The sequence below is a fragment of the Lampetra planeri genome, chromosome 4, assembly GCF_965212315.1.
Source record: "Lampetra planeri chromosome 4, kcLamPlan1.2.h2, whole genome shotgun sequence".
NCBI lineage: Eukaryota > Metazoa > Chordata > Hyperoartia > Petromyzontiformes > Petromyzontidae > Lampetra > Lampetra planeri.
In genome coordinates, this window is record NC_136110.1 from 7,193,167 (window position 1) to 7,207,013 (window position 13,847).

The following is a 13,847-nucleotide window of genomic DNA, read 5'->3' on the forward strand; positions in this document are numbered from 1 at the left end:
AAAACATAATAAAATACAATTCTCACGACGTTTCGGCCACAACGCAAGCAGCCGTCCTCAGGTGAAGAACAGGTCTGTCGGAAAGACGGCGTCTGAATGACTTTTCCGGCAGCAGACGGTGTAGTTGACACGTGTTGACGCGTTTATTCTCACTCGTTCCGAACGCTTTGTTTGTTTCAGGCGCTAAAGGTGAAGCTGGGGACCGGGGCATGCCCGGAATCCCCGGGAGCAGGGGTAGGTGTCTCTCTTCTTATTACATTTCTTGACGCGTACGGCTCTTGTTGTCAATCCACTGCTGGATGAGGGCCTCCTCACGTCGCTGCGTCCCGTGGGAGATATTCGACCGCGCTGCCCAACGCACCGTGCGGCCGCTGCATACCTGGCGGCATAAGTTAGATTACTCCCCCCGCCCCCCCCCCCCCCCCCCCCCCGTTCACGGCTGATATCGGTGGCGAGTGACGTCGGAACGGATTCCCCCTTCCCCAAGCCGCACGAAGCCAGCGTGGTGAAGTATGGTCAAGACGGGATGTGGCGAGGCCGCGGGTCGACGACGCTTCTGTAGAGACTGGTGCTCGTGATGCGCTCACGTGTTTGACGGGTCACGTTAACACAATTGTTCACCTTCTTTAACAGGCGATCAAGGCCAGCAAGGCTCGCCAGGAACTCCAGGCCCCATGGGTAATATATAATTGCACGTCTGTGCACGATCTCATTCTTCTGCTTGTGATAGTCACCGTAGTCATCTGCCTCGTGTTGATGAGAGGGCCGATACGGATTCCTCCAGTATAAATACATGTTCTGATTTTGTATTTTTGTCGCAGTTGTATTAGTCGTGGTCATCACCTCCCGCGATTACAATCATCATCATCGTCATTGGTCAACAATGTTAGGCAGTCACCTGGTAGTAAAGGGCCACTGATCGAATCAAGTTCCTCTCTTCCACCTCCCACACTCGTAGGCATTCAGGGACCCCCTGGACTACAGGGACCTCAAGGATTTGACGGGACCGTCGCACAGAAAGGAGCTCGGGGTGAGTTGGCAATGACGGGCCGTAGGTGGTTCTGTCTTGCCGTCCTCACTCTGATTTCTATTCGCTTCTTTGGTGCGCGCTGTATGGTGCCATTGCTTTTTTGGTCATGTTGATGCTATCCTGGTCACTCATTGGCAACATTACATTACGTACATAAAAACACTCACTCATATCAATATTCGAACGGCGTCTTCAAATGTGAAATTTCGACCTGTGTCTGTGTCCATGTTTGATGAGTACACCTGTGCCGTGAGTACGTGTTAGGTGTTAACATCGATACTCACGATACAAATGCGGCCAGGCACGGTGCTGACCACCCACCACCTCGCGTGCCGTGCCGGCCTTCATGGGTGCTTGCCAACAGCACTTGCCCCAACATTCTGCTCAGGCTATAAGGGGGATCTTTGTCTGTGTGTCCACGCCGTTTAGGAGACGTTGGACCAGAGGGACCACCTGGCCAGAAAGGCCGTGACGGGATTCCCGGCACTCGAGGGGAACCCGGAGCTCCAGGGAGTGGACAGAAGGGCGACCGAGGTGAGAGTCACTCCCGACACTTACAAAACACAAAGATCACGAACTATTAACTACTCTTTTATTTGACCATGTAAAGCCCACTGAGCTATATAGCTCTTTTTCAGAAACCACCAGGCCACAAATGATAGCTCAGCGAAGTGGCTTATCGCGTGTAAATTTATAGCAGCCCAATACTCTAAACGCACGTTGATTCTAAACGTGGAGGGAAAACCCAGAGAAAAATCCACGCGCCCACGGGGATAACACGCAAACTCCAAATATACAGCAGGCGTCAGGGTCGGGATTGAACCCCACGACCTCCTGTACACCAGGCGAGGTAGTTAACATCTCGCCACCGTGGCGCCCCAAAATAATACTTGCGTCAGAAGTGGGCGTCAAGTTGGCCGCAGCGGCTACGCTTGCGCCTCGCCACAAGACATGATCCTAATTATCTGCATTATTGTAATCAGTATTATCTTAATATTCATTACTTATACAATCATTAAAATTGTCGTTCTCATCATCATCATGATCATTCCGCACCTCTGATTGGTAACGGTTGGCTACGTTACGGCGCGAAAGAAGTTCAGCGTACGTACATCATCGTCATCGTCGTCACCGCCGTGGATGCTGGTTTTGATGTCTGGCTTTAATTCGCCCGCCACGGTTTCGCTCCGCGTGTCTGGCCAGGTGCGCCCGGAGAGCAAGGGTTTCCAGGTCTCCAGGGCCCTCCCGGTGTCTCCGGACAAAAAGGTACCAGTGGGGGGAGGAATAATAAAAAAGTTATTTTCGGTGCGGAGTTTTTTGTTCCCCCACGCACCCCCCTGTGTTCTGCGCGCGTTCTCCTCTGGCTGCAATGAAACTGCTATTGGCCAACCCATACGACATATGCTAAAAATGACGCTGCAAATTACGGTAGTCATTTGGGACGACACACAATCAGCGACGTCGCCCCTTCATGCGAACAAAAAAAAAAACTTAGCAAGACCCTCCTGAAGCAAACAAGGGTAATGATGAATATAAAAATACAATTATAATGGAGGCCTTCATCCAACAGCGGAGAGATCATGGGTGATTGACGATGGTGGTGAGATGTTAACTCCCTCACCTGGTATGCAGGAGGTCGTGGGTTCGATCCTGACCCTGACACCCGCTGTATATTTGGTCGCGAGGATTTTTTTCTCCGGGTCCTCCAGTTTTCCCCTCCACGTTTTGAATCGACATCGCGCTTTTCGAGTGTCTGGCTGCTATAAATGTGCGCGTGATAAGCCACTTGGTTGAGCTCTCATTCGTAACCAGGTCGCTTCTGATAAAAGAGCCGCATAGCTCAGTGGGCCTTGCCTGGTAAAATAGAAAAAAAGTGTTTAGCGTTTAGTTGAATCACTCTGTGCTCGTGTGTCTGTTACAGGTTCTGCCGGAGACAAAGGCTCCACAGGATTTGACGGTGAGGACTCTTGACCCAACCCCCTGTACCCCCTCGTGACTGAGGCCCCCCCCCTTGCCCCCCCCCCCCCCTTCCCCGCTGCACCCGTCAGGACTGAGATGCACGGGGGGGGGACGAACGTCACTCCTCTCGCTCACCCCCCCTCCCCCGTCATCTCGTCTAGTGCCGGATTAAGCTAGTGCGGGGCCTGTAGCATATGTTATAAAGGGGCCCTTTCTACAAAAAAAAAACACGTCAAGATTAAAACACATACATTTTTCATTTGCATAGTAAAGTAATTGTATTTTTTCATTTGCTATACAGCCGGACAATACGGCAAAATCACTAACCATAAACACCCAGTCGTTCGTAAAAGTTGAAGACGGTATAGTACTATAGTAATGGAGCAAGTGCAGAATCACTGAACCGGTAGCTTGGAAGCATTCGTAAAAGTTGAAGACGGCATAGTACTATAGTAATAGAGCAAGTGCAGAATCACTGAACCAGTAGCTTGGAAGCATTCGTAAAAGTTGAAGACGGCATAGTACTATAGTAATGAAGCAAGTGCAGAATCACTGAACCGGTAGCTTGAAAGCATTTAGCGCGGAGCCCTTGAAAGTGCGGGGCCCGTGGCACATGCAGCTTCTTTTGCAACGAGGAGAATCCAGCATTGATCTCGTCTCGTCTTGCACCGCAGGTTTGCCAGGAGCGTCCGGCCAGAGAGGCGAGCCCGGACAAAAAGGATCAAAGGGTACGGAACCTGTTTTGGAAGATTTAACGCGCAAAACTTTAACTTGAACTTGTCGATTTGCCTCGAGGGTGTCCTGGCTTGGTTGGCAAGTTGGGGTCGTGGTCTGTGATGTGTGAGACCGAATGGATTTATTTGATTTGTTGCGATCACTTTTTTGGTGTTTGTGCTGCTTTTTGTTTCGGTGATTTTTTTTGGGAATTGTTTATACATTTTTTACTTTGCTTGGGAGTTGGGTTTTCATTTCTTCTGTAGTAGCTTAATATAGGATTTGTTCCTTATATATAATAAAAGTTCAGCGTTCTGAGATGCAATTAGCATGAATGATGCTATATATAAAATGCAATTATCATTGAGTCCGTAAGTTAAATAATCACTGGTAGAGTTCGGGTCTCATGTTTTGCTAAGTTACATTCAACTTCGAGCGAAAACACTCTGGCGTAAATGTGCCCACCCCCCTCCCCACCGCCCCGTCGGTTGAAACGAACGAATTTATCGTGAACGTGATTTGTGATGACCGATGCGTTGTGCTGCGTTCGCAGGTGACAGGGGTGATAATGGCAGCCCTGGTGTTAAAGGTGAGGACCGATGCACGGTTACAGTCCACGGTGTTTAGGCTTGAACCAGTGTGAAGATAGACAAGCTGTCCTTAAGGATAATGAGCAATACAGAACATGGCCTTTCATGTTGGAGAGCAACTCAGAACGTGGAACTAGTTGTTCGTGCAGACATTAGGTGCTATAAATTCTACCAATGAGGACAATTTTCGAGCTAATTTGATGAATTCTCATGAAATCATGCTTTGTTCACATTTCATTTGACAGGCAAAAAACAACGCGGTTTCACAAAGACTCCATTACAGTTGCCATCGTATTTTGATACTGCTTTTAGTCACCTTAGATATTAATTTGCCAGTTACTTGTCCCTTAACCAGTTAATTAAAAAGGGGCATCGGGGTGGCTAGATGTTGACTACCTCTCCTGGTATGCAGGAGGTCAAGGGTTCGATCCTGACCTTGACGCCTGTATATTTGGAGTTTGCGTGTCTCTCTCTCTCCGTGGTCGCGTGGATTTTCTCCGGGTCCTCCGGTGTTTCCTTCCACATTTAGAAATGTGCTTTTTTAGAGTATTTGGCTGATACACATTTCCACGTGATAAGCCACTTCGTTAAGCTATCCTTTGTGGCCAAGTTCGCTTCTGAAAAAGAGCTACTTAGCTCAGTGGGCCTTACCTGATAAAATAAAAAAAACATTCGCTCAGTCAGACTGCGCTTAAAGGATTGGACTTAAATTAGCTTATAAAGCCATTGTTCCATGGCAATTTTTTTTCTCAAAATCAATCGGCTATGCTGCTTTGGCCGTGTGTCTCACTGTGTTTTTTGTTGTTATTTTATTTCTGATCGTTAGGCGATGCAGGTGAAGCAGGGCTGCGTGGTTTGGCAGGTGAGCACTTCTTTCACGTTGGCGCCGTTATTTTTCTTCTCGAATGCCGCTCTTGAAAAAACGTCGACCGCATCGCCGTGGCAATGCGCACGCTTGCACGCGCGAATAGAAAGAGACGAGCAAGCCGTGTTAACCCTTGCAGCGAGAAGCAAAATGTGATGACTGAGTTGGGCCTGTAGGTTGCTGGCAGGGTTAAACAATAACCGCACGTGTAAACCAGCCACATGGTTAATGGCGACTCGGAAGGAATACTGTTTGTAACACGTGCTGTTGCATTTTAAAGGTAAAGGACCCAAAGAGTGACGGTGCTGTTCTTCACAAGATTGCTATTAACCACAATAAATAAATATGCTTGCCCTCGATTTGGAGCACCTACCCATGTCCTTCATTTCGAGTGTGCAACAAAAATAAACAAATAAATATGAGATTGGACAAAACCTGAATTGTTCAACGCGCCGCGTTTTTTGTCACATTCAACACGACGATGTTTGCGTGTGCGGTTTCCCCGTGGCCTCTGCGATCTCTCTGCCCTCAAACGGCCCCTCGCTTGATCTCGTTTCAGGCGAGATCGGACTTCGCGGGCCCATAGGACCTGCAGGCCCAGCAGGAATAAAAGGCGACAAAGGTGATTTAGAATGATTATTGTTATGATTTTTTGTTTTCTCTCCATATTTGCACGCGTTGTTGTGCATTAGAGGATGTGCTGCATTTTTTTTTCGATTTAAAACTTTCGTGACTGCAGGGATTCATCTTCTTGGGTCTTTCGGTAAAGTCACGTAGAAGGGAAGTAATTAAATGAAGACGGCTCCTTGCGTTGTGGCCGAAACGTCGTGAGAATTATTTTATTATGTTTTATTTTTATTATTTTATTACTTCCCTTCTACGTGACTTTACCGAAAGAACCAAGAAGAGGATGTGCTGCGTTTGGCCAACTGGCGGCTCTTTAAACCACCGCACGCGGCTCTATGGAAGGGGCATAACGTATAACGCACTATCACAGCAGTGGCAAAGAGATAATGAATGTCTCCCGTGCTGTGCCGAAAACTCTAAATATGTATACACTTGGCTCTTTGCAGAGCTCAAGGGTACTCTTTTGCTCTCAGTCTGTGACAGGGTGGCCACCCTCTGTGCTGTAGGAACCCAGTGAACGTACAATGTTGGGCTGACGTTGGCACGTGGTTGAAACTGTTGGCCCAAAGTCGGCCCAACGTTCCGCGTTTATTGGGAATTATGCAAAGGATATTTGCATCGGAGTTAATTGCTAAGGATGTGACGATGCTGTGATTCATCGATGAAAATCGATCCAATACAAAAAAAGTTGATCAAAAAACATAAAACGGATGGTACAGAATTACAACGAATATAATCGATTCTCGAACTGAGTCGTGACCCTGAATCGTGGCAGTTTATCCAGTTTCCGTGTGGAAGCAGGTTGTGACATGCTTCCAAATGAATGGTTCATAGCACCCTTATAATTTCAAACAATGTAATGCTACATGTTATCAACAGAGTTGCCGCAGTACTCAAACGCGTATTTTCTCCATGTACATGTGAAACATGTCTTTAGCGCTTCACTGATTTATGAAGCTACTGTTACCGCAAGTACACATAGAGAAATAACTTATTGCTCTGGAGTCGAACGAAAGCTGCATTTCACTCGATCTTTCATGAACTGGCCGTGCCTCCCACAGGCGAACCTGGAACGGCGGGTCGTCCCGGACCACAAGGTGCTTTCCACGACTTACGCGTTAAAATGCGTGCGCGTGTCTTCAGTTGCTATTCTGCGTACGCGAACGATCGGTCATTTCCACGGTAAAAGTGATCGCAGTACGGGACGAGGAAGCTGATGATCGCAAAATTTATCGTTCGCGTCAAACGTGGATTGTATAAGCCTCTAAATGTGCTTGCACAGCATGTCGCTGCCACGCGTAGAAGATCCCACTTCATCCCCGTGTCTGATAATGCTCGCATTGGCTTTGTAACTCATTTACTGTGGAATCACCCATGCTTTTAAAATTTGCTAATTTTTAGTTGATATCTTGAAAAAAATCACACACGGTCATCGGCGGCATGCAAAGCACAGCGAACTACATTTCCTTGGGTTAAAAGCTGACATAATTCCTCACATTGCTCCCGTAGGAGAGGTTGGCAACCCGGGCAGTGCTGGAAAGCGTGGAGCGGATGGACAGCCAGGGGAATCCGGACCCAAAGGTAAGAGACATCACCAGAAGCCAGTGCCGGATTATCCCAGCAGCTCAAGTAGCTATATATGCTACGGGCCCCGCACTTTCAAGGGCCCCGCATTAAATGCTGTCAAGCTATCAATTTCCGGTTTAGTGATTCTACACTTGCTCTATTACTATAGTACTATACTGCCTTAAACTTTTATGAACTACTGGGTGTTTAAGGTTAGCGATTTGTCGTATTATCTGGCTGTATAGGCAAATGAAAAAATACAATTACTTTACTATGCAAGTTAAACATTGGTGCTTTAATATTTACGTGTATTTTTTATCTAGGGCCCCTTTATAACATATACTACAGGCCCCGCACTAGCTTAATCCGGCACTGCTAGAAACACGACTCCACACACACAACACCCTCCCCCTCTTCCCTCTGTCTCTGTTCACACCCCCCTCTCTGAGGCCACAGTGTCATTGACAAATGCGTTGCGTTGTTTTTTTTGTTACTCTGTATCGGTGTTTCTCAACTCCATTCCTCACGACCTTCACCCAGTTGCCTCTTCCTGATTGCCGCTCTTGTGCAATATAAGGCCGTGTGTGTACCACTGCTTGCTCTCTAAAAGCATTTCAACAAAAGCATTTTTTTATTTTACCAGGTAAGGCCCACTGAGCTATACAGCTCTTTTACAGAAGCGACCTGTCCACAAACGATAGCTCAACGAAGCGGCTTATCACGTGGAAATGTATCGCGGTCAAATACTCTAAACGCACGTTACTAAACGTGGAGGGGAAACCGGAGGATCCGGAGAAAAATATACACGACCACGGGGAGAGAGAGAGAGACACGCAAACTCCAAATATACAGCAGACATCAGGGTCGGGATCGAACCCACGACCACCTGCATACCGGGCGAGGTTGTTAACATCTCCTAGCCACCGTGGTGCCCCTCTCGATGTCTGCTAATCAGAAAAAGCTGTCCCGTGGTTGGCCGTCGCGAGGACTGTCAGTGAGAAATGCTGCTCTGTGTTCCTGTTTTGCATGGAGCGGTGGCACAGTGGTTAGCACACCACGCTATGAATCCATGGTCTACATGAGTGGTGATTGACATCAAAGCATGTCCTGGGTCACCACCCACCCCCTTCTCCATCCATTACTAACCAGCAAAGTGAAGTATGGTCAAACCATCTCTTTGACCACGATGGCTCACTCACTACTGCGCCTCTGGCCTATCTCTTATCACCGTATAATTCTTCTTAGTCTAATTTCTTTAGAATAGCTTTTTTGTTTTAGTTTGCTGTCCTTCCCCCGCACCTTCGATTAGCAACGGTTGGCTACGTACGCTACAAAAGAAGTTCAACATACATATACATAAAATACGAACAAGTAATAATAATGATACGAAGCTTCAAGTTTTATGACAAGAGTTCGTTGAAAAATAGAGGCAATAGCGAAAAAAAGACTCTCTAAAACGGTTATTTTCATTCCGATCTAACAATATGCAGGCATGCCTCGATTTACGAACCCAACGCTTGACACTGCTAAGGGCTCCCAGCGATGCCATTATCCGGCCCTGCACCTGGGCCTTGCCAAGGACCGAGATGATGCTGTTTTGTTTTCTCTGTAGGACCGCCAGGAGTGGCCGGACTGCCAGGTATTTTGCGCACTTCGGAAAATTAATCGACAGCAGTTGTGTCGCCCATAAGGCGATTCATCGATCGATAACAATCATTAAGTAACAACGCACGCATCGAATTGCGTGCGTGAGAATCGATGTGCTTTGTTTCGTGTTTATCTGGCACATACGGAATGGCTTCGACGTGACCCCTGCAGCCACTAGTGGCCGCTACGATCACCATAGTGTTCATTTAAAAAAAATCATTCCATTATCGAATCGAATCGTGACTATTCATCAATTCCCTGGCCTGGGGTGAATCTTTACACATCTTTTGTAAACGTGACTAATAAATGATAATTCATTTTGCATCCAAATGTTTTCTTAAATATGTGTTTGGTGATGCATAGTGTTCACTTTCACATGGCTAAACACACTTTTTTTAAATATGAAGCTACATTTTTTTTTTAAATTCACTATTTCATAATTCTAATTTCATTCGACATTTATATTTTCACTTATGACGTTTTCAGTACACAACATCTATAGAGTACATTCCTCCGTATGCAATGACGATAACTTACACCCAACAAAATTTCATGGATTTTACATTGACGTCTTGTTTTTTTTAATAACTATATTTTTCTAGCTGTGTATTTTTTGCTCGGCTCTGACAGTCACGTCTAACAGCATTCGCTAAACAGATGAAACTGATATCAGGTAGCGCTGCCGCTGCTGGCTACGAAGTGCGCATCATTAATCCTTTGCTCTCCAAACATCGCAGGCCTCGCAGGAGAACCGGGAAGGCCTGGAGTGCAGGGAGAGCCTGGATTTAGAGGTACGCAAACACAAATAATCTCAATCATCATATTTAGGCACGGTCTAACCGCTGTTGAACGACGACCTCCCCCAAGTCACCGCCATTTATCACGGTCCTGCGATGAAGCAATCCATCAATTTCCCTGCACGCAGATGGGTTTCATCACCCCATCCCTTCTGGGGGAGGCATCCTGTCGAGCGCGTTTTTTCCTCCTTTGGCTGTCACTCTGTCGTTAGTCTCGACCACCGACCATCGTCTGCCCCTTCTGGCGACGTGTGTCCCACGCAGACCCAACGTACTTTTCTCAAAGTCAATCTGACGTTCTGTGTTCCTCTTGTTTTTTCTTCTCTGTCGCTCATCGTGATCCCGCGCGTGCGTTAAGCATTGCACCCCTTCGTGCTTGAGAGTATATTGCTGCATGTGCACTTCCAAACCTGTGCCCACGGGTTCCAGGAACGCATTGAGAGAGGGGGAAGAGTAGGTGTCCTCGAACTTAATTTTCTCTCGACACTTCGCAGGAGAACCTGGCAGCCCTGGCAGCGTCATCAGTGATGGAGGTACGAGAACTTTCTACGATTTTGCACGCAGTTTCTACAAACCGATCGCATCCTTTTTTGGTCATCATCATCGTCATCATCACCAGCCATTGTCTAGCTACTGATGGTTGCGCGACGGACGTGCAGATTACGTCGACAGCACGAACCGGGAAACAGATCATCGTGATTTCACCCTGTTAATCGTTGTGAATTGCAGGCAATTCTCAGACGATCACGATTCCCGGGCCCCCAGGTCCACCCGGGTCCCCAGGTCTGCCCGGCACGCAAGGATTCCCAGGTATGGTGTGACCTGCTCTCTCCACTGGTAGATGGAGCCTTGTAAAATAAAAATAAAACAAAAAGTCTACGTGGTCTTTCTGCTAAGATGAGCAAGGGGGCAGCACTTATCTCCTATTTACAAGCCAGTGCTGGAAATTCCACATTCCTATGGGTGGGGGCCATAGGAATGTGGAATTTCTATAAGACAACCACTGCTGACCTCTCCACAAACATTTGAACAACTGGGATTTGAGCTCGCAACTTTGTGACTAAAGTTATGATCACGTGGTACATGCCCTGTCCACCGTAACGACCAGTCCTATCGTCGCATCCCATTAAAAAAGAGAACCAGCCAACGGCGTTCACGTTTTCGCAGTAAAAAAAAAAGCCGTTACTTTAGCCGAGTCCAAGAACACTAGGATTAGAATTATCTTCTTGGTTCTTTTGGTAAAGTCACGTAGAAGGGAAATAATAAAATAATAAAAATGAAACATAATAAAATCATTCTCACGACGTTTCGGCCACAACGCAAGCAGCCGTCCTCAGGTGGAGAGCAGGTCTGTCGAGTAGACAGTCTGACTCTGTCTACGTCGTGAGATTGATTTTATTATGTTTTATGTTTATTATTTTATTATTTCCATTCTACGTGACTTTACCGAAAGAACCAAGAAGATGAATCCCTGCAGTCACGAAAGCTTTAAATCGAAATTATAATTATCATGAAGTGATTGGCTACAAGGCCAGACTTTGAACGTGTTAACGATCCAAACGTGCAATGTATTTCGTGGATACCTCCTCTGTCGTTGCTGAGCGCCGGTTAACATTGTTCGAACGCGGTTATTGACGTTGCTTCAGGACACGAGCCGTTTGTGTGATTTTCACAGAAGTTGCAAAACGCTGCTCTGATTTCAGGTCCCATCGGTCCTCCTGGCAGCCAGGGTATCCAAGGTAAGCGGATTTACAATTGCGCGGTCATTTCTTATCAAACCTAAGGATAACATACCTGTAAAATCCTGGCTCACTATATTAGCACAACTTATGTGCCTATATACTTTCCAATACGAGAAACTCTACATTTTGACTTCCCTGTTAGCATTCAGTCTAGGACCAAATCACCATCAAGTCAGAACTCGGAAGCTAAGCAGGATTGAGCCTGGATGGTGCATGAATGGGTGACCATCGTGCATAATAGCAGGTGCTACAGGCTCCTGCTGCTGCTTTTGTTGCTTTGGGGCTATGTTGTGAGCATATTACAGCGCGGTAAAATCCGTGGTTGTACTGTACCGTGGCGCACACGCTCAACACCTTCACCGACCCTCCCTGTCACATGGGTGGTGAAGTATGGTCAGATTATCCCCCTGTGAGCCACACAGCGTGGGGGGTGGCCCTCACCCAGCAGTGGATTGGCAAAAAAGGGGCTGCTGCTGCTGTACGTTAGACACGTGTGAGTCTGCGCGATGAGGTCACACCCGGCCGTACCTGTCCTCCCTGCAGGTGAGAAGGGCGAGAAGGGCGACCGTGGATTCAAAGGAGAAATGGGCGAGCAAGGAGAGAGAGGCGCGGCGGGCCGCTCTGCAGGTAAAATCGCGAGACGGAAGTTTTCCCACGCGCAACAGAATCATAATGTTTTTTTTGACCGGAGGAAACCGCTGAGATATAGAGCTCTTTTTCACCCGTGTTCAGTACGGGGGGGGGGCGGGTTAGAAAGTTACAAGAACAACAACCAATGCAAAAACACGATATGAGTGCAAAGTATATGAAAGATAAGCGAATCACTAAAAACAAATATTTTACCAGCCCACTGAGCGATTAGCTTCTTTTTTTAGCAGCGACCTGGCCACAAATGACAGCTCAATGAAGTGGCTTATCACGTGGAAATTTATATCAGCCAAATAATAATAATGATCATAATTTACACTTCTAAAGGATCTTTCACCCGGAGGTCACAAAAAAAGACGCACACACATGCAGGTCGACACCAATAAAAACCCAACCACAAAACTATTCAAGAAAAATATTTTTAAAAACACCGCATGAAATTTGGTCCTTTACATAATTAGGGTTATTTGAAGCAACAAACACCGCCCTCTGGCAGGGTGGCTGACGAAGTGCTGGTCTCAGCCGTAGCTCCTTGAGCTACCGCTGAGAGACGCTCTTCCTTAGAAAGCCTGTGGGGCTATAGAATTTTACATCTAGATTGAAAACTCATTCCTTTAGGACAGATTTTTGTGTTTGTAGTTTGTTGTCCTTAAGAGTACACATCTTGATGTAAAGCTTTCGTGACTCCCTTGGGTCTTTGGGACAAGTCACAATCGGGATAAAATTGGGGGACAGGACAATGACAAAAATTTAAATTCGTGTGCATTTCTCCCTTCTCAGCTTCCAGTTCAGTTTCGTACGAGCAGGGACCGGCCGGGCCTCCTGGGCCTCCCGGACCTCCCGGACAGCCAGGCTACTCCTCCGACACCAGTAAGCCATCGTCTTCAATCCAACAAACTTTCACTAAACAGCTTAAAAATTGTCACAGTGAGGCATGGACTCTTCGCCGTTCGATATGGGTCCCGGTTCGACGCGTATCTGGGTAACGCATGAACGCAACGAAACGATGAGTGGGCTTGTTAACCGTACAGCTCAACGTCGGCCGACATTCACCCGTCTCCCTGTAACGACGGCGCGTGTCCGTGCATTCGCAGGCATTTCACGCGACGGCCCAATGGGTCCTCCGGGCAGACCAGGGCCGCCAGGTCCCCCCGGTAAGACGATCGTCTCGTAGATCCGCACCTTTGCACTCCGCGTTATCTGGAGGATGAACTCTGCATAGGCGTACGGCAAGCAGCGTTGCGTCGCGCTCTGCGTACCTGTCAGCTGAAAGGCGATGGTGTGCTGCAATGGTGTGCTTCGATGGTGTTCGCGCCGGGTGGGCGCGCGATGGCACCATTCCCCCGGGGGTGGCAGTTACTTTCAAGAATGCATTCAATTTTGTTTAATTTCTGTCGTCTCGTTTGTATTGTTTCCTTTCTCGTTTTTGTGTCATCCGTACGTTTTTCGTTTTGTTGGTTTTCGCGCCGTAAGCCTTCAGGTAATAATCGCACGTTATGTACGTACATTGCATGTCATTGATTCCTTCACGCTTGTATCACGGGTGCACAAAGACAAAGATCCCCTGTATAGCCTAAGTAGACTTTTGGCCAAGGCTACAGAGGTAATGGCCGCGTGTGTCAAAGATTTGGCCGTGACAATTAATTTCTTGAGAACTAATTT

The 13,847-nt window shown here is 47.2% G+C and overlaps 1 protein-coding gene across 1 annotated transcript in view; it reads left to right on the forward strand.

The window, feature by feature from the left end:
* Nucleotides 1–13,847, forward strand: part of LOC144717633 (uncharacterized) — a 53,011-nt gene that overhangs the window by 24,288 nt on the left and 14,876 nt on the right. The window contains exons 22-41 of the mRNA XM_078593147.1: nucleotides 181–234; nucleotides 634–678; nucleotides 959–1,030; nucleotides 1,460–1,564; nucleotides 2,234–2,296; nucleotides 2,952–2,987; nucleotides 3,664–3,717; nucleotides 4,257–4,292; nucleotides 5,120–5,155; nucleotides 5,718–5,780; nucleotides 6,847–6,882; nucleotides 7,295–7,366; nucleotides 8,964–8,990; nucleotides 9,736–9,789; nucleotides 10,290–10,328; nucleotides 10,525–10,605; nucleotides 11,499–11,534; nucleotides 12,081–12,164; nucleotides 12,966–13,055; nucleotides 13,280–13,339. Coding sequence (XP_078449273.1) covers nucleotides 181–234; nucleotides 634–678; nucleotides 959–1,030; nucleotides 1,460–1,564; nucleotides 2,234–2,296; nucleotides 2,952–2,987; nucleotides 3,664–3,717; nucleotides 4,257–4,292; nucleotides 5,120–5,155; nucleotides 5,718–5,780; nucleotides 6,847–6,882; nucleotides 7,295–7,366; nucleotides 8,964–8,990; nucleotides 9,736–9,789; nucleotides 10,290–10,328; nucleotides 10,525–10,605; nucleotides 11,499–11,534; nucleotides 12,081–12,164; nucleotides 12,966–13,055; nucleotides 13,280–13,339 — 1,143 coding nt within the window. The remainder of the gene's footprint in view (nucleotides 1–180; nucleotides 235–633; nucleotides 679–958; nucleotides 1,031–1,459; nucleotides 1,565–2,233; nucleotides 2,297–2,951; nucleotides 2,988–3,663; nucleotides 3,718–4,256; nucleotides 4,293–5,119; nucleotides 5,156–5,717; nucleotides 5,781–6,846; nucleotides 6,883–7,294; nucleotides 7,367–8,963; nucleotides 8,991–9,735; nucleotides 9,790–10,289; nucleotides 10,329–10,524; nucleotides 10,606–11,498; nucleotides 11,535–12,080; nucleotides 12,165–12,965; nucleotides 13,056–13,279; nucleotides 13,340–13,847) is intronic.